This window comes from Phodopus roborovskii, unplaced genomic scaffold (genome assembly GCF_943737965.1).
Source record: "Phodopus roborovskii unplaced genomic scaffold, PHOROB, whole genome shotgun sequence".
In the NCBI taxonomy this organism is placed as follows: Eukaryota; Metazoa; Chordata; class Mammalia; order Rodentia; family Cricetidae; genus Phodopus; species Phodopus roborovskii.
This window is the reverse complement of record NW_026126540.1, coordinates 33,796,601-33,816,934: the sequence shown is the minus strand read 5'-3', so window position 1 is coordinate 33,816,934 and position 20,334 is coordinate 33,796,601. Positions and strand designations below refer to the sequence as shown.

The 20,334-nt window shown below is 42.6% G+C and overlaps 1 protein-coding gene across 1 annotated transcript in view; it reads right to left on the bottom strand.

The window, feature by feature from the left end:
* Dennd2c (DENN domain containing 2C) overlaps positions 1-20,120 on the bottom strand; it is a 38,142-nt gene extending 18,022 nt beyond the window's left edge. Inside the window, exons 1-7 of the mRNA XM_051198803.1 lie at positions 19,128-20,120; positions 17,882-18,012; positions 17,377-17,489; positions 16,455-16,625; positions 12,636-12,732; positions 5,033-5,077; positions 2,618-2,805 (exon numbers count right to left, since the gene is read on the bottom strand). Of these exons, the coding sequence (XP_051054760.1) occupies positions 2,618-2,805; positions 5,033-5,077; positions 12,636-12,732; positions 16,455-16,625; positions 17,377-17,489; positions 17,882-18,012; positions 19,128-19,936 (1,554 nt within the window). The 5' untranslated portion in view covers positions 19,937-20,120. The remainder of the gene's footprint in view (positions 1-2,617; positions 2,806-5,032; positions 5,078-12,635; positions 12,733-16,454; positions 16,626-17,376; positions 17,490-17,881; positions 18,013-19,127) is intronic.
* Positions 20,121-20,334: the final 214 nt, after the last annotated feature.

Here is a 20,334-nt window from a genome sequence, read left to right as displayed (position 1 = left end):
CCTGGTCTATACAGAGAGTTCCAGGACAGGCTCCAAAACAATACAGAGAAACCCTGTCTCAAAAAAACAAAAACAAAAACAAACAAAAAAAAAAAGAACAAACAAAAAGTGGTATTATTTTTCAAAATGTAATCTAAATTTAGTTAAATGAAGACAGGCACCTCAGAAATGAGCAGGACTATCTGTGAAACAGCACATTAGCATATTTCTTTTTAGAGAACTAACCAAGTCCTCTTATATTTCCTTCTTTAAAAAATATGCACCTGCAGGGCGTTGCAGGCACATGCCTTTGATCCCAGCACTCAGGAGGCTGAGGCAGGTGGATCTCTGTGAGTTCGAGGCCAGCCTGATCTACAGAGCGAGTTCCAGGACAGGCTCCAAAGCTATAGAGAAATCCTCTCTCAGGAAAAAAAGATGCACCAGGGCGGACAGATGGCGCAGCCATTAAAGGCTCACAACCAAACACATAAAATTATGCACTTAAGCCAGACAATGGTGGCTCACACCTTTAATCCCAGCACCTGGGAAGCAGAGAGAGGTGGATCTCTGTGAGTTCGAGGTCAGCCTGGTCTACAATGTAAGGCCTAGGACAGCCAGGACTGCACAAAGAAACCCTGTCTTGAAAAACAAAACAAAACAACAACAACAAAACGCACCTATTCTACGTCACTGGGATGCTCCACTCTGAAAACAACAGGACAACATCAGGACAGGGAGCTCAGCTCCAGAGCATCTGCCCTTGATCCCAGCCCTGGATGTGAATAAAGTACCTAACACATTTTGTTAGTTGTAACATGGTGTATTCACAATCATCTTCAGTCAAGGTGTTCCACACCAATCCAGACAGGGCCCCACAGGGCTCACCTCATCCCCACAATTGATGGGCATCAGAGGCACAAAAATAGCAAGCTATTTACTTAGAGGCTTTCTCTTTTTTAATTTATTTATTTTACTTTTAATTATGGGTATGCCTGTGTATCCCTGTGTGGGTACGTGCATATGACTGCAGTTGTCTGTAGAGGCCAGAAGACAGCACTGGACCCTTGGGTACTGGAATGACAGGCATCTGACACAGGTGCTGGGAACTGAACTCTGGTCCTATGCAAGAGCAGAAGTTACTTTTAACCACTGTGCCACATTCCCAGCCCCATTGGAGGCATTCTTGATCTGTTGAGGTAAGTATGTCCTTCTCTGGTACTACAACTATTAATTCAAGCTTAGCTTTGCTGTAAAATTCATTAAAACTCACTCTTCCCTCCTCCGTGTGTGTGTGTGTGTGTGTGTGTGTGTGTGTGTGTGTGTGTGTGTGTGTTCCTAATACTTGGGAGATTGAGGCAGAGAGTCATGAGGTCAGAGCCAGCCTAAGCTACACATTTGAGCTGAAGGCTAACCTAGACTACAGTGTGAGAATGTTTAAAAGAAAAAAAAACAAAACAAAAAGTTCCTCTAGATAGATTACTCAAGGATATTTATTCAGACTTTGAGTTTTCACCAGGAATTGCTCAAATAGCACTAATAGGTGACCCTGAAGAATTTTATGAGAAATTTTATTTTTAACATCTCACTGTAGGGATGTTTCTAAGGTTCTCCCCTCCCCTGGTTCTTCTCTGAAACACAGTCTCACTACACAGCCCAGGCTGGCCTCGAACTCCTGATGTCCCTGCCTCTGCCTCCTAAGAGCTGGAACTGCCGGCCTGTTAGCACCTCCTGGCTGTGTTGAGGCCATTTAAAAACGGGACTCGTCTCTTGGATTCCAGGATAGTTGTGTTTCATTGGCTCTGGTGAATCACGAAATTCAGGGTTACAGATCCACAGTCCTGGAGTGGCTCAGTGCTTACCCCAAATAAGAGGTATTATCTGGCCGCAGTGGCTCATGGGAGGTTGAGGCATGAGGCCAGCCTAAGCTACATAGTGAGTTCCAGGCCAGCCTACTTGGTCTCAAAAGAACCTAAGAAGTGACATGGTGCAAATAACAAAACAGAAAGTGAGTGAGTCCTCAGGGCCCCCGTGCTGAATACATAATTCACAGAGAATAGGGTTCTTTGTACATGAGTGAGGGAAATTAAACATAAAAAATAAATGCAGGGGCCAGTGAGACGGCTCGGCAGGTAAAGGTATTTACTGCCAAGCCTGATGACATGAATTTGATCCCTAGAAACCACATGATAGAACTCTCATCTCAAAAATAACTGGACAATAAAAAGTTAAGGCAAACAAACAAAAGAAAACTAAACAGACTAAAAAAAGAATACCGAATATAAAAAATTAAAATGTAAACCTTTTCCCCTTCATATGTAGTCTGTGAACCTGCAATGTTTTTATTTGCTATTTAATGTCACACTGCCCAGAGTTCCCAGGAGTCAAGTGCAGACCCACAGACAGTAATGCTGTACCGCTCACTAAGTGGAGTGCCTTTGTGAGACAGGCAGAGCAAACCCAAGAACAGTGGGAGAAACAGCTAGGCTGGGCCTGCTGACTCCCAGCACTTGGGAAGCTGAAGCAGGAGGATTACCCAAGGAAAACTTGGGTAAGATCCTCCCTCAATGTTGGTAAAAACTGGCAGAGACAACAGGAAGCAAGAGGGGCCTTCTGGGCTTGCTGGCCACCTTGGACCTACCTTGCTAGGGAACTGCTGTATGACCTGGGGGATGTAGTTTGTCCCTGATGGCTTCTTCTGCAGAGAAACCACCACGAAGAGTTCAAAGAGCTGCTGCTCCTGCAGTTCGATAAGATCCCGCTCCAAGGTCTGGTAGTGAGGGTTCCTCTTGGAGGGTTGCAGAAGCTGTGCTAAGCGCTTGTGGCGATCTGCAAGGAGGTCACACATCAGGTTCCCTGTGCCCTTCCCTCTAGCCCCATAAGTCATGGCACTCTCGGGGAGACTCCTTTGTGGTCATTTGTTAGATGAATGCAGGTAAGTACACAAATATTCCTGTTTGGCTATGACGAGTGATAGGACAGTCATGGGATCCTATTCCACCTCTTAGCAAGCAGTGGGACTGACATCCATGTCCTAATTGATGTGCTGTATACCTATAGCACACACTCTATGTATGTGTTACATAGATCCTACATGGCAGTGCACCAGGACACAAACAAATGTCTAGAGAAAAATGCATCTGACAATAGATGCCATTTCTTGTGATGCCATGAAAGCTTGGAAGAGGGGAGGTTCTAACAGAAAAGTGGGTCCTACACAGAGACTAAGTACAGGCAGGCAAATCAAAACAAAAGTCAAGCTCACATTAAAGAACCATCCTTTTACAATCTCCCTGGCATGCATTACTAATAAGAGACAGCTCAGTGGTTAAGAGGACCAGAGTTTGTTTCCACCAACACATCAGGTGGCTTAAAACTTCCTGTAGTGCCAGCTCCAGGAGTATCTGACACCTCTGGCCTCTGCAGGCACCTGAACTCTCACATGCACATACTCCCACACTGATAACACATAGTTAAAAATAATAAAATAAATCTAAATCTAAAATAAAGTTTAAAAACTAATCATGTAAACCTCTGGAACACAAGGTCTAACAATAAAGCCAGGAAACTACAGCTACCTGACTTTTGACAAAGGCATCAAAATACACAAGTGGGGGGGTTAGCCTCTTTAATAAAAGATGCTGGGAAAACTGGATATACATCACATAAGAAAGGCCAAAACTAGACCCCTACCACTCCGTAAAAACCTATCCAAATGGATCAAAGATCTTAACGCACGACAGAATTTGAACCTGCTAGATGAAGTCACGGGGGAAACACGTCAAGACACAGACAGTGACTTTTGAATAGGACACGGATGGCTAAGGAAGTAAGAGCAAGAACGGATAAAGGGGACTGCAAGAAATTAAAAAGTGAGTAGCAAAAGAAGAGAAGACAGTCACTGAACAGAAAAGCTCTGCCAGATTTCCATCTGATGGAAGAGTAACAGCTAGGACACACGAAAAGCAACAAAGTGGGTAATGGCTCACCTGTTAAGCAGGCAACAGACCAAACAGATACTTTTCAAACCAAGAGATACCTCTGGCCAAAATAAAGTATGTGAAAGAATGCTCAACCTTCTTGGCCATCAGAAAATGAAATCACAACCATATTGAGACTGTCATCTCCTCCCCCAGACATGAGAACTTTTGCCACTAAATAAGTTACACTTTGAATCAAAATGTTAAGAACTCATTAAAAAATACAACCAGGAACAGTTCCCTAGAAATACCCAATTTCCTGGATGTTCTGGGAAAAGGTGTGCTGCCCCTCCAAAGGGCCGAGTTCAAGGCAAGACACACTGGGTCTTGCTTCTCATTAGCAACTGCAATAACTTACTCATCCCTACACATCAGTGTTGAACCCCATGACGTTCTAAGTTTCATCTTTAGTCAGGCTACAAAATCCAAAACCTGGAGCAATTTAGGCCAGCGGAGAAGCACAAGGCTATTACTCATGAGATTAGTGTCAGGGCTGCCCTCCACTTGGCATTGATAACCTGTGACTCCTGCTCTTCATGGTGCTGTCTGTCAGCCAGTAAAACGAGAGCTAAAACAAAACCTGCTGTGACGACTCATTAAGAGCCAGAAGTGCACGGATTCTGAACCCTGAAGTGAACCTCATACTTTGGACTAGAAGTACCTACATGTAAATATCTCCTTTCTTAATGGCAGAGATAGAAAATGCACTTAAGAGTTACACTTGGGTTACTAGAGGAAAATCAGCTATTTTGGGCTAAGTACTTGTCGATGAGGGTGACTCACACACTCTTGGCTGCTACAAACTGCACATGTCTGGACATGTGATGCTGCCCTGTTCCCTCCAGAACTCGTCCACAGAGCCATCCTGGTTTACCTCACTCCACTAAGAGAGATCTGTCATGTTGTCAAACAGCTGAATGTACTATTTAGCTCTGCAAATCTCAACAGGGCCTGAGAATGAAGCAATGGCCTACAAAGTGAACTTCACATGGGGAAAAGCAGTTTAATCACAAAGGCAGGCATTGCTCCACCCAAAGCCAGGGTGATGGAAGGGAGCAGCCCGTTGACTCACTCACTCTTTGGCAGGTACTCGCCATCACTCTCGTTCCCACTGGTTTCACCTGGAAAAAAGGAAGAGAGGGTGAGTTTCCGTTTGTATTGTCTACGAGTAGGAAGCAGGTGAAGATGCGCACAAAGGGAAACTGCCACAGTCTGGGACCTGGACTGAGCGGTGAGGGTTAAGTTAATAAAGGGTCAACGAGAGCACAGGACAAAACAGGAGAGCCTCGGTCTGCGGAGGAGCTGAGACAGTACTGAATCCTACATAGCTGCGGGGATTCTGCTGTGTGAGTCTGTGAGAGCATTTATAAATTAAGCACAGTAAGAGGTTAATAACCAATGTCAAAATACAGCAATTGTAATAACACATAAGTGAAAGGTATGCGAGTGTGGCTCTCTCTCCCATCAACACTGTGCTTAACCTGGTTCTTGGGAAGACACCTGGGCCTGGAGCTTATGTGCTGGGATGAAGTGAAGGAACCACGAAGGCACTGATGCACCAGGCTACTGTGTAAGGGAGGCTTGCACAAAGCACCGATTCAGTGAGGTTCATCTGCAGTTCAGTGAGGTGGCTACTGACAGGTGGGTGGCACACAGCAGAGAGACAGGACAAAGGCTGCGTCAGTCCTGGGCAAGACGGAGCAGGGCTCATGGCAACTCCACCATGCCGCTCAGAACAGTGCCCTACCTAAAGCTTTTGAGAGTTTTTCTGGAACTTTCCATTTGCTGCTTTCAAATCTCAGCGGACCACAGATAACTGCAGCTGCAGAAAGTGGCCCTGGAAGAGAAGCAGTGAGGAGGGACTGACTTAAAAGGCTCATGAAAGAACTCCCCTCTCTCTCCTTCCTGGCTTGCCTCAGCCACTCTTAGCCTTAGCTCTAGGATTAGCCAGCTTCCCAGAAAATCTCAGTTGAGTTCAGAGTGAGGTCTAGGTTTCATTCAAATAACTGCACAGCTTTAAATAAAATTCTAACAGGAGGATGAAGAGCAAGAGTCTGAATACCATGAATTTAGAATATGAAATGTGGTCACTGTGAGAGATGACCAAGGGAGTTTAGGAAATGACACACTACCTTTTCTATGGTTCTGCTAAATACTGTCATCACTGCTTGCACTTTTGCTCTCAAATCTATAGTAATAGCACACTACTTTGAACTGTTATTTTCCCCCCTCATATTTTGGGGCTTCTGAGGATAGGAGCTAAACTCTGTTCACAAGGGAGTGTGTCTGTGTGTTACAAATGATTGAATGTAGGGGCTGTGTACCCTGGCTGACAATGGAGTGTCATATACCATAATTCTAAATATATAACTAACCAAAAGATAGAAAATTGAAAAAGATTTTTAGAAAAGACAAGGGACTCAGAAGTAGAGAACTCTCAAAAATGGCTTTTATATGAGCAAATTAAAATTGGGTATGATGGTTCTTGCCCTTAGTCCTAGCAGACTAAGGCAGGAGCAGGTAGATCTCTGTGAATTTGAGGCCAGCCTAATCTACATAAAGAGTTTCAGGCCAGGCAGGGGGCTACATAGTGAGGTTTCACAAAAAGATAAAAATGGAAAGAAAGGCTGTTGAGTTTAATCCTAGAGCCATACAGACAACCAACTCTCAGAAACTGTCCTCTGACTTCTAAATTCACACCATGGTGCCTACACCTCCCACCCACCCAACCCACACCTACCAATGCGCGCGCGCGCGCATGCGCGCGCGCACACACACACACACACACACACACACACACACACGCACACACACGCACATACACACACAACCAAATAAAATGTAATAAATAGGTCTTTTAAAGGAACTTCTAGATTAGGTCTAAAAAATTAAAGCCAACTAAAAATTGCAAATCAAGAGAAAAATCTTTAAATGTATCAGGAAACTAAGAGCCTAACATTCATAAATAAAAAATATTTGTAAATTTGATTACATAACATTCTGGAATTTAGTCGGGCCTGATGGCCACACCTATAACCTAGTATTTGACAGTACAAGAGGATCAAGGGTTTAATGCCAGCTTCAGGTATACATAGTGAGTTCTAGGACAGCCTGAGCTACACAACATCCTGTTCCAGAAACCAGAAAGAAAATAACTGAAATTTTCTATCTAATAAAACATTCAGGGGGCTGGAGAGATGGCTCAGAGGTGAAGAGCACTGACTGCTCTTCCAGAGGTCCTGAGTTCAATTCCCAGCATCCACATGGTGGCTCAGAACATGTGTAATGAGAGCTGATGTCGTTCTCTTCTGTCCTGCAGGCATGCATGCAAATAAAACACTTCTTACAGAGAAGGAAAAAAATCAAAAAAAAAAAAAAAAAACCCAAACTCAGTAGCAAACTCAAAAACTAGAAAACAAATTGGGAAAATGTTTTAAGTGTATGGAAGACACAAGACCTTTGTTCCTCTTTACTGGGTTTTTTAAGCCAGGGTCTCATTCTGTAGCTCAGGCTAGCATGGAACTTTACTGTGTAACACAAGCTGGTCTTAAACTTGAAGCAATCCTCCTGCTTCAGCCTTCCAAATGCTGGGATTAAGATATGGACCACCATGTCCAGCAGCTTAAAACTAAATTTCTTTCTTCTTTTGTCTTCCTTCCTTCCTTCCTTCCTTCCTTCCTTCCTTCCTTCCATTTTGTTGTTGTTGTTTTGAGCCAGGGTATGTCTGTTCTGTGTAGACCATTCTAGACATTCTGCTTTCTGAACACTGGGATTAAAAGCATCCGCCATTATGTTTGCATCAAAATCTCTTAATATTTGACTAGCTATTACAAATCAAATGGAAAAGAGAAAATGGACGAGGAAGATAGCTCAGTTCATAAAATTCATGCAATACAAAATGAGGGGAGCTGAGTTTGAGTCCCAGAATCCACTAAAAAGCCAGCTACAGTGGTATGTGCTTATAATCCCACCCCTGGAACTCACTTGCCAACCAGCACAGCCTACTCAGTGAGGCCTAGGTAGATTGGACCACCTGGCCAACACATCTATGTACACAAATGTTCATACACACACACACACACACAGAGCATGCATGCATGTATGCACACATATTACAGAATATTATTTTAACTAGGCTAAGATGTGTTACATTTGTTTATGCTGTATTTGTTTAACAATATAAGGATGTGTGTTTAATTATGTAAAGATGTGTTGCATTTATTTCACACTGCCTGCCTAAGGCACCTGATTGGCTTAATAAAGAGCTGAACCACCAACAGCTAGACAGAGAAGGGATAGGAATGGCTGCAGGCAGAGAGAATAAATAGGAGGAGAAATCTAGGCTCAGCAAGAATGAGCAACAGCAGGAGAGAATGAGGGGCCAGCCAGGCAGCTGCCAGGCAGCAGACAGAGAAGCGGTGAAAGTAAGATAAGAAGGAAAGAAAAGTGAAACATCTTGAGGCAAAAGGTAGATAAAGAAAAACAGGTTAGTTTAAGTTAAAAGAGCTAACCAGAAATGAGCCTAAGCTAGGGCAAGCATTCAAAACTAATAGTAAGACTCTGTGTAATGATTTTGGAGCTGGTTGATGACCCAAAAGAAAAGAAAGTCTGGTTCATATACACATATAAGAAAAAGAGCACATAGCAAAAAAAGTGGTAAGAGGTTAGGAATAAGCAATTCACATAAAAGATATATAAATTATGATAAATATGAAAACTTCCCCAAGTTTGATGGGAGATGTCATTCTGTAAATATGTTTCTCTTATTGGTTAATGAATAAAGCACTGTTGGCCAATTAGAAAGCAAGATAGGTGGGATTAGGACACAAGGAAGATTTGGGGATAGATAAGGACCAAGAGAAAAGAACTCCGGACCCTCTCTCCAGTAAGATAAGACCACGTGGAGATACTTAGATTGATAGAAATGGGTCAATATTTAAGACAGAGCTAGCCAATAAGTAATACTAGTAACCGGCCAACAGCTTTATATGTAATACAGCGTCTCTGTGTGTTATTTGAGGCTGGTGCAACTGTGGGACCAGGCTGGGGAAAAACCTGCTTGTAACATAAGTTCATAATAAAAACTAAATAAATTAAAACAATAATACATTTAATCATTAGCAAAAATTATTAATCTACTTGATGTTGTTTGCAGAAACAGGCTATTACCAGCTGTCTTTAAGACAATTTGGCAATAGCTATAAAAATGTTTTATTTTAGTTTTTTTGAGACAGAGTCTCACTCTGTAGCTGAGGCTGTTCTGGAACTCACTACCTAATCCAGGGTGGCCTTGAATTCACACAATCCTCTTGCCTCAGTATCTCCAGTACTAGAATTGTTCTATGTCCATAGAGTCCATCAAGTGAATCTACTACAAGGAACTTACTTTACAAATAAATAAAATACACAAAAGTAAGTAAAAGAATGAGCACTGCAACATTATTTGAATATACATGTGTATATATCTTTATAGTTTATCTCCATCGGTTAAGTATGTTAGAAACAACCAAAATGTCTACCGACCAGATTTGGAAAACTGAGGTACTGGGATAGAATGAGGGGTCTCACTGACCAGCATAACCATCCACAGTTGAGACTTTCATTTCTATATATGTCCAGGACAGTGTCAGGGTCTCTATGTGTGGCTACTGAAAGAGTTTTGAGGTGCATTAATTAAGTCTTTTTAAAAGGAAACCACAGGATAGAAGCCTGAATAATATAAAACTACTTATACAGAAAAAATCATTAGGGGCTTGAGAGATTGCTCAATGGTTAAGAGCACTTTCTGCTCTTCCACAGGAGTTTGATTCGATTCCAAGTACCCATGTCAGGTGACTCACAATCACCTATAACTCCAGCTCTGGCATCTTTAGGCACCTGAACATATGTGGCACACCCACCCACCCACCCACCCACCCCCCACCCCACACACATGTATATAATCAAAAATAAAATCTTTTTTGTTTGTTTGTTTTTGTTTTTTTGAGACAGGGTCTCACTATGTAGCCTTAGTTGTGCGGGAGCTCACTCTGTAGACCAGGCTGGCCTCAAACTCACAGAGATCTGCCTGCCTCTGTCCTCCCTAGTGCTAGAATTAAAGGTGTATATCTCGTCACTCAGTTTAAAAAGAAATTTTGTTGAGACTCTGCAGAACTATAAAACGCCCTGGGTTGTCAACACACAAAATTATAATGACGAAGTTGAAGAAAAACAGTTAGTTTCCTTTTGCAACAACCAAGACTGGAAGTTAAGAAATGCTCAGGTTGGAGGTACCAGTACTCAGTACACAGTACTCAGTGCTGAAGTACAAGACAGGCACATGTAATTATCTAGGCCCATTAGGCATTGCTGACACACAGACAAAAACACAGAGAGATGAAACTGAGTACTGTGCTGACCGAGTTAGGAGCTCCTCACACAGGATCCAAACTCTTCGGTTCCACTGGAGGGGCTGTCTCAGAAGCTGGGGGAATCCTAACTCCTTCAAGCTACAAAGGAAGTCAAGCTTGACACGGAAACTCCAGGGACCGTTCCTTTTTGATATTTGTGTGTGTGTGTGTGTGTGTGCGCGCGTGTGTGTGTGCGCGCGCGCATGGTAAAAGTCAGCAACTTAAGCTGCTGAAGAAATTTTCTTCCAAACATAATTTTTTAAAAGGCAAAATGTGACTCCTTAGAACCTTGTCCTGAGCAGGTATGGGGTGTGTGTAGTCTGGAACATTCTAGAGGCCACACAAGATATATTATATAAGCCTAAGAGTTTGAGGTCAGCTTGGTCAACACAAAGAGATACATCTCAAAGCATAAATGTTACCTGAACAGTCAAAATTTACTAAAATCTCAAATCAGAAGCATAAAAACATAACCTACTTGGAGTGTTATCTGCAGAAAGTGGTTACCAATTTTAGGCTGTTGTTATTCTGAATGGCAGTTATTTTATACTTTTTTATACTCCAATTAAAAACTTGTTTTGGGGTGAGTTTGTATGCTGCAGTACACATGGGGTGGTCATGAGTAAGTGTTTGTGAACTGTTTCTCTTTCTGCCTTTTGCTTTTGGTTTTGTTTTTTTTTTTTTTTTTTTTTTTTTTTTTTTTTTGAGACAGGGTCTTGCTGTTTGTGACAGCGCTGTGTTCTCCAGGCTAGCTAGGTGGTCTGGGAGTGCTGCCCAATTTTCCTGTCTCCCCACTTCCCATCTCACAGTAAGGATGCTGGGACTCAAAGGCGGGGAAGATCATAGCGGAAAGTCATCATCTCGGGGCCTCCACCCTTGCACACTCAGGAGGCAGAGGTAGGAGGATCACTGAGTTCGAGGCCAGCCTGGTCTTCAAAGACAGTTCCAGGACAGTCTCCAAAACTACAGAGAAACCCTGCTTCAAAACAAACAAACAAACAAACAAAACAAAAAACAAATAAACAAAACAAAACAAAACAAAAAAACCCAGCCTTTGGAACCCAGGGAATTTCATTTTTACATAACTGTTTCAACACAGAGTCTACTTGTAAGTGAAATTAAGACATTTTTCCTTGTGAATCTGTAAAAATAAGAAACACTATCCTCTGACAGGACTTTCTCGCTTAGGAACTTTATATTTCTCTTAGACAACTGAGCTAAGCTCTCATGAGGCTGTCCTATTGTAGTACTGAAGCTGGACACAGGGCCGTACAGTGAGGCAGGCAGGCACGTAAAAAATGACATCTCCCCAGAGAGCCTGGGCTGGCCTGGAACTTCAATCTTCCTGCCTCAGCCTCCCTAGTGCTAGGACTGGAAATGTGCATCACCACACCCAGCCCTTCTCACATGAGTTATTATAAAAACACATAATATGTTGTGACTACTCCAAATCTCTTAGTTTTATCTAGCCATTCACATGATAAACGACGGAGCTTCAGAGATGTGGTACAAGTTGGGGACTGCATGTCTGCTGGCCATGGTGGTGCATGTCTGTACCCGGCACCTGGGAGGCTGAGGCAGGGGGATTCCTGGCCAGCCTGGCTAAAAAGAAGACCCTATCTCAAAAAAGGACAAACCAAGAGATTAAAGTGGAATTACAAAATAATTACTCAGACTTTAAGAAAAGTACTCTTACTGGTTTATTATTGTTTTATTTATTTATTCACATAATATTTTTTTTACTTTGGATTAAATAAGATGTCCCTTGAACAGCTGAATGCGGATGTACTGGCTTATGTCTGTAATTCCACAAGCTGGATGGCTGAAAGAAAAGACTCATCACAAGCTCATGGCCAGTCTGGGATACATAGTGAGTTCTAGGCCAAATGGAACTAGAGTGAGGCTCTGTCTACTCAGACAGTAAGTTATGAAACAATGCTCCCTTCATGTTCTAGTGTGGTTTGAATGTAAGATGTCCCCCAGATGCTCATGGTTTGAATGCTTGCTTCCAGCTGCTGGCACTATACTGGGCAGCTGTGGAAACTTTAGGAGGTCAGGTCTGGTTGACAGAAGTAGGTTATAACTCCAGCCCTGGCTTCTTCCTAGCTGCTTCCTAATCTGCTGCATGCTCCTGCCACCATGAATTGACATGACGGACAAGCCCTCTGAAATTGTGAGCCAAACAAATCTCCCCATCCGTAAGTCATGCCTACCAGATACGTTGGTCGCAGCAGTAGGAATCTAACATATATAGTAACACCAGAAACAAATGAGTAAATATGGCTCTTACCTTTAGAGGGGGGTGCTTCTTTTCCAGTGTAAGGCTGTAACTTTACTCTCTTCTTCCCTCTCTTAGATTCAAATGTATCATTTATTTTCAAGACGAGCTAAAAAGCAAAAGACGAGAAAATTACAAAAATGGTCTAATTACAACATTATAAAGATGGTGGTCAATGCCCTACCACCAAGGTTCTCTGTGAGGGTGGCTTTAATACAGAAATGTTTTTTTTTAATGTAAAATTCCTTTGAGTAATAAAAACCTTCACATTTTTTCCATTTTGGATTAAAACAGTATCATTAGATGATGTGTGCTCTTAGAGTGTCTACAAACCAGGGAAGGAAAGTGTTGAGGACCCTGCCCTTCCAGAAGAGCCCAGTACAGCGTCTTGAGGAGTCTGTGTCATTCCGTGTCACAACATGCAGGGAATGTACTCCTGCACGCCCCACGGTGATTAAGATTTTGCTCAAGTTTTCACTTGCTCAGAGCAGGCAGGGGAAGAGTCAGCCACTGCAGGGTGGGGCTTAGTTATTTCTGCTCCCAGTTTCTCCCAAGAGGAGATGATCACGCTTATGGAGCTTTTGTCAAAAGGAGCACACTCTTTGCCATGGGACTTATTTTAGAGATGTCATAAAAATGCGAGACTCTCAAATTACTCCATACAAAACTATGCTTTCCTCCCACTCCACTCATCAATCTGTACCTCAAGCAACTGCAATCGGATCATTTATTTTGAAATCATTTTATAGCTGCTTCTATTCAGTAAGCAGTACTCAGAATTCTTTCCTAATCTTGGGGGAAAGGTGAGAGAGTAAGACAGAGAGGCACACGGACTGAAGTGGAAGAAAGGGTCAGAGCTGTGACATCAACAGACATTACACTACAAGGAGCTGATCAGGTTTTCTGTGCCCACTTTTCTCTTTTCTTATGGTTCCAAGCTTAAGTATTCACCCTGCCTACAAAGAACTGTTAAGCACACTGTATCAGAGTCAAGACTGTTGAAGGCAGTGCTCATGTTTTCATGTGCCCTTGTAGCCTTAGCAATGCCAAAGGCAACAAGCTGAGTCAAGCAAAAGCACTCGAGAGACACGAGCAGGTTTCCACATCTCTAGACAAACTTGCTCTCTTCGAGGATTCCTGTAGCTGTGTTCTTCAGTGTGGCCTTTACAAGAAAGCAAGCAGGAGAACCCAAAAGAGAAAAGAATTTCAATGGACTACAGAAAAGACTTACGGAGTCAAACAAGCTGTAGGTGCCAGACACCTAAGATCTGGAAAACGTTCCCATGGATTTCCAGAGTAGAATCAAAAGTATGTCCACATATTCTGAAGGAAACTACTGTTCTGGGAATATCAGATTAAGTGGCAACTTAAAATTCTGGTGATGAGCTCGAACGAGGAGCCTACAGCTACTGTGCAGCTGCAGCAATCACTGCAGAATGACAGAAATGACGGGAGAGCATGCTTCCCTTGCCGGCCACAAACACTAAAGCACCAGGGAAGGCGCTAGCAATCCCAGGCAGGCTTCCACAGCAGGGAAAGGAAGGAAGGGTGGGGACCCCGCATATGGGCTAGATCAGAAAGAAAGCAATTTCCCTTCCAGGGACAGCTGGAGTCATCAAAGGGGACATAAATGAAAACTGCTTTTCTTATGGAATGTCCCTGAAGATACTAAAAAACAAAACAAAAACCCCAAAACTTATATTGCATCTGGGACATCCTAAAAGGACTTAATATCTTCTTGTAATGTTTATTTTTATTATTTTTAAATGTATGTGTGCAAGCACTTGTGGGTCTGTGCATGTGAGTGCAGTTGCCTGAGGAGGCCAGAGGTATTAAATCCTCCCAAGTAGAATTAATTACACATGGTTGTGAACTGCCCAATGCAGGTGCTGGGAAGTGAACTTGGGTCCTCTGAAAGAACAATATGGCTCCTAATACCTGAGCCCTCTCTCCAACCCCTTAAAGGGGTTTACTCTAGAGAGACATGGGTAGTGTTAATGGCTTGTTTCCACCCAGAAATACAGTACATCACCAGCTTGGGGACAGGGGCAGACATCTGCCTACAATCTCACCAATGAACTAAGAAGGCCAAAGCACGAGGTGGCAGCTCAAACCAGCCTGGGTCACACAGTGAAAATGACTTAAAAAACAAAACAAAACCGCCGTTTCCTTTTTCCTTTATTTTCTAAAAACTTTCAGGGAAATTCTGTAACACCGATCTAGGGATATAGCCAGGCGGTAGTGGTGCACACCTTTGTGTCAGGGATATGCAGAGAAACCTGTTCTGAAAAAGCAAAAACCCCCACTCCCTAAAAAAAAGTATCAAGGTCATTTTCAGCTACATAGTGTGGTTTCAATACCAGCCTGAGATACATGAGACTTTGTCTCAACTTCTTTTATTTTATTTTATTTATTTATTTTAAGTAAGAAGCGTGGTGGCACACACCTTTAATCCCAGCACTCAGGAGGCAAAGGATGGCAGATCTCTGTGAGTTCAAGGCCAGCCTGGTCTACAGATCAAGTTCCAGTACAGCCAGGGTTGTTACACAGAGAAAAACAAAACAAAAAAGAAAGACAGTGAATCAGCTTCTGGTATCAGACTCCACAGCTCATCAAACAGCACAATCGGAAGGTGACTGAAGGAAGAAGGAGCCACACCGAAGACTCATCAGCTTTCTTCCTGCTTGCTCTTTTGTGAGGCAGAGCACTGAATCCAAGGCCCCACGCAAGTGGGACAACTGCTTTAACCCTGAGCCACACCCCAGCTCTCCTGTCCGAAATTCCCGAACAGCTGCCAAAGCCATTTCAAGGGTTAGAAATCTTAACAGAGTCCCTTAGGAGTCCGTATCCTTGCTCTATGAGCAAGATCTGCTGTTCTGGAGTCACATGGGAGGTGTTTGTGTGTGTGTGTGTGTGGGGATGTGTGTGCCAGAAACATCTTTCTGCTCCTGCAGGATGCCTGCCCGAGAGCAAGGGCAGGAAACAGACCAGAAGAATTAAATTAATTCTGGTACACAAGATTTTCCAAGGAACCAATCAGTAGTCACTAACCAAGAAATAGCTGTGACTTCTAGTTAATGTTAAAGTCAGGTACAAAATGCATGTGTTAAATGAATATATGAGCTAATTCACCTGGCATTATGGAAAGAAAAATATTTCAATGATCTGATTTCTTCGTTATGAATAGTATCTGCTACTGTATGTGTCAATCCTGAGAACATCTTAAACAGAGTTTAAAATATTTTCACATAACCTCATAAATGTCTCTCCCAAAAGAAGATATGGCTATAAGTAATCTCATTAAAAAATTATTTTGCTTATAAACAGTACCAGTCAAAATGGCACCTACTGCCTTTCCCCTCCCTTGAGGGCAAGGTCATTTATTTCATGTTTTTTGATAATGTCTAGTACCAAGTAATAGTCTGGTTTCCTTTTCCCCACCTCTGAATGGACATTGCGATCCTAATAAATGGCATATACTTCATCATTACTGAAAATCTGTAAACTCTGGCACAAGAAATGAATGGGAACAAATAGACTCCCCTTTTGTTTGAATCTGGCATTTCCTTGAGATAGGCAGCTGATCTTCAACAAGAGTCAAGGTAAGTGAAGTGAAGCCCTCCATCTGATGTCAAGTCTAACCCACAAAGAACATCCAAAGCCATTTGTGTAATTTCTTGCATGTGCAAAAACTGAAAACTCAAATCTGCCCTTCCAGATCTAATTCCAGTAGGTAAGGTCTAGCCTATTATTCCATCCATTTGAACACTTATTTATTCTCCTTTGCTAAAATTCGGGGGTAAATTTCAAGGATGAATGTACTGGACTTACCCTGGGGAGATTTCTCTTTTTCCTGTTAGCCACTTCTCCAGCTCGGAAAAGCTTCCATTCGGTTAATGTGACAGGCAAAGTGGTGTCCTTCGTGAGCTTTGATCGCAAGTAAGCTTGAGAGTTCTTCAGTTCCATGGTCTTCCGCTGAAGGAACTGGGGTTTGGGAGGAAGCTAAAACAGGAGACACACAGATAAAATGAGGTCGTCTCTAGAAAGTCAAAGCTACCCTGGAAATGCCTATCTTTCCTTTAAACCTGTTCCAAACGGGGATTCTGTGATTCCTTCTCAGCTTAATAAATCAGCTTCTCCATTTCCTAATCAAAGCTCCACCCCTGTGGCATAACCAGATTCCCAAGGGATAACATGGAGTGGGTAGGTAACTGAGGCCACAGGCTGACAGGAACTTCAAACAGCACCGGGAGCCACAGAGAACTGAAAAGCTCATGGCCTGTGTGAAGCACAGCTGCTCAAACCATGGGTCCTGACTTGATGATGTGGCTTGATGGGGGAGCCATTAAAAACTCAGCAACAGTACAAGGTTTCTGAACACCAACAACCACAAATTAATTGAAATCCAGGCCATGAAGAATCTGATGTGGGTTTTGGCAGTGTACGCGTGTGCTGCATGGTGTAACTTCCCTGCAGCCTTGGCTCCGAACACACAGTACATGCCCTTTGCACACACATTCTGTCATTTTTGAGATACTAAGATTAGCAAAGCAAAGAAATTTTAAAAAGAAACTTGCATTCCTAATCTTAAAAAAAAAAAAAAAAAAAAAAAAACACCAAACACTCCCACGGACAACAAAATCTACATTTTAGTGCCTCACAGTTTGGGCCCCTGTTAAACCACCACAACCTTTTATATGGACCATACACAGGAAGGAGTCTAGCGTGATCTTCAGTGAAGCCTCTGTTGTACCTTGGGTGCTCTGAAGGCGGTCTTAGCAGGTGGCAGCCTCCATGCTGAAGGGGATCGCCAAACGGGGAATGGCTGCACTGGAATATCTTCATAGGGATTCTCCTTGGCTGGATCTTTAAAAATCATATGAACACTGCTTAGAGGGACAAAATTCAGTGGGAACAGAGGCCATCACTAAAGAACAGAATGATTTTCTTCTCCATTCTTGTGGGGATGTAAGGTGGTAAGAGCAATGGCATTTTAAGTTTATACATCACTCCAATGTTCAAGCAAGGCAAAGAACTTTCAAAATGCTATCCTGTAAACATTTACTTCTCAAATGAGTCATCCATTCTCCTAGTTGTACAACTCATTAATAATGAAAAAACTTTATACACCAAATGTTTCCACATTAGAAAAACAAAGTTAAAACAATATATGTCTGGTAGTAAAAGAAAAGACCATTGTATAATGAGGGGCATCACCAAATATGCATCAAATTTAACTGCAAAGCATGGACACCTACATATAATATCCTCATAGATATTATCCTCAGACTGTGTGTAATAAAGTGCTGAACCAGCACTTCTTCCAAGTTCTTCATGAATCTTCCGTGAGTTCCGAAAGTGCTGAATATCTTCAAATTCAAAGGATTTCCTTAAAAAAGGAGATACATTTTAAAGTTACACCTTCAAAAACTTTGATCTCTAAATGATAACAGAAGACAGGAGTTGAAAAGACTTGTCTGTAAAATTACAAAAATGGTCAGGTGTGATGGTGCACACCCTTAATCCCAGAACTCAGAGGCAATCAGAGGCAGGTGACCCTCTATGAGTTCGAGGCCAGACTGGTCTATAGAGCTCCAGTACAGCCAAAGCTATACAGAGAAACCCTGTCTCAAAGAACCCTAATAATTAAATAAATAAATATAATTATTGTACTTTATATATATGTACATGCGTGTCTGTACAACACTTGTGTGCCTAGTGCCATAGATGCCAAAAAAAGGTGTCAGATCCCCTGGAATTGGAGTTACAGATGGTTGTGAGATGCAGTGTGGTTGCTGGGAATAACACCTGGGCTCCCTGGAAGAGCAGCCAGTGTTCTTACCTGCAGAGCCATCTCAGGCCCAAGAATTACTGCCTAATTAAAAGTGAGGACCACCTTGTCCTAAATGAAGTAAAAGAATGGACCTGCTTATCTGAAAGCTCTTTGGTGGTTGGGCAGAAGGGATAAGATAATGTCTCACTATGGAACCCAAGCTGGTTTCTAAGTCACTATGTAGCTCAGGCTAGCCTCAAAATTGTGATCCTCCTACCTCAGCCTTCCTGGTAATGGGAATATAGTATGCACCACTCTACCCAGCCTTATGAATTCTTGAAGACATTACTCAATACGTCTAGGTAGTTCTTTTGTTTGTTTGAGACAGGGTTTCTCTGGCTTTGGAGGCAGTCCTGGAACTTTGAAGGCTGTCTCTGTAGACCAGGCCTGCCTTGAATTCACAGAGATCCTCCTCTCCTGCCTCTGCCTCCTGAGTGCTGGGATTAAAGCACCATCACTGTTTGGCCATGCTCCTAGATAGTTTAATGTCATGAATGTCACCTGTATTTCTACACTTCTGCTCTCCCTCCTACTCCCCCACCTCCATGCTATCAGCCATCCCTGTGCTCATCTGAAGCCTGGATTCCACGGTGGGAACGGAAACTTGGATTGCTGGGGAAAACAGCTCAGCAATCAGGTACTACAAAGCATGGCCTGTAAGACAGACTTACCTTTTGGATCTCCCTCTGATCTTCCCACCACATTTCTTTGGCTCAGGGTCCTGAGAAGAGGCCACAGATGATTCCGCACAGGGACTTTTTTCACAGTACTTTTGGTCACAGTTTCTTTCTTTACATGGCACACCACCAGATTCAGATAAATACCTGAATGTCCTACGGGGTTTGGGCAAAGGATTTATGGAGGGTCCACATTCTTGCCCCTCAGGTTCACAATAAATATTTTCCAGGCTCTTGGTTATTCCATAAGAACTATCCAGAACTCGGAAATTCGGTTCTTTTTCTGCAGAGTCACAAGGTGCTAAAGCCAAATTTAAGACTTTATCTGGGGGAAGTGCTTCTATCCTTTTCCACAGTATCTGTGAGGTATAGAAGTTTCCTGGAGGTAACGAAGCCTCTGGATCCACAGCGACATCTCTCAGGCTTTCAATCTGTTTGACCCGAGCACACACCCAGTTGGAGTCTAGTCCAGTTTCCGAGGGGTGAGTGTCTTTATACTCTTGCTGCTCGGCTTCATGTTCACTTTGATCATGGCTTTTGGCATCTGCACTCCATGGTAAAACCCCATTCTGACAGTTGCTCCTTTCATCACCAGGGGGACGTTTATGAAGAGGAACCTCTTGGTGGCAGTTATTATAACTCACTCCAAAGTCCTTTGGGTGAAACCTAGCTGGCTTAGTCACACCATTAGCCCTTCCTTCCCACTGGGAAATCTTTTGTTTGATGTTTTTGCAGTGGCTTCGGGACAGGGTCTGAACAGAAGACCGAGTAAAGCCAACATCCATGTTCCCACGGGGGTGCATGACAAGTGACAAATCTCAGAAAGGTGCCATTGCACGTTAGCTGGAAAATGCTGTATTCTTTATTTTGTCAGAACAGAAATGATTCCAGTATTTTCCTTGCATGTTTAACTTGGAGGTATCTTGTTAAAAATAACAATTTTCATCACTGATCTTTGTTGAAAACAGCTACAGCTGTACCGTGAATGATCCTATTAAAATAAGACAGGAATATTAACATAGTTTTATGATTTCTTACTTTAAACTCCACTGAACATTGCCCACCTAGTACTAAGTAATTAATTTATATTGCATTTGTTTAAAAAAAAAAAAGTGCCTGTAATTCAACTCCATGAAGCCAATCCTACTTTAAAAAATACCCCTCTGGTGCCATTTCTTAAGCTGTCAGCTTTAATAATCTG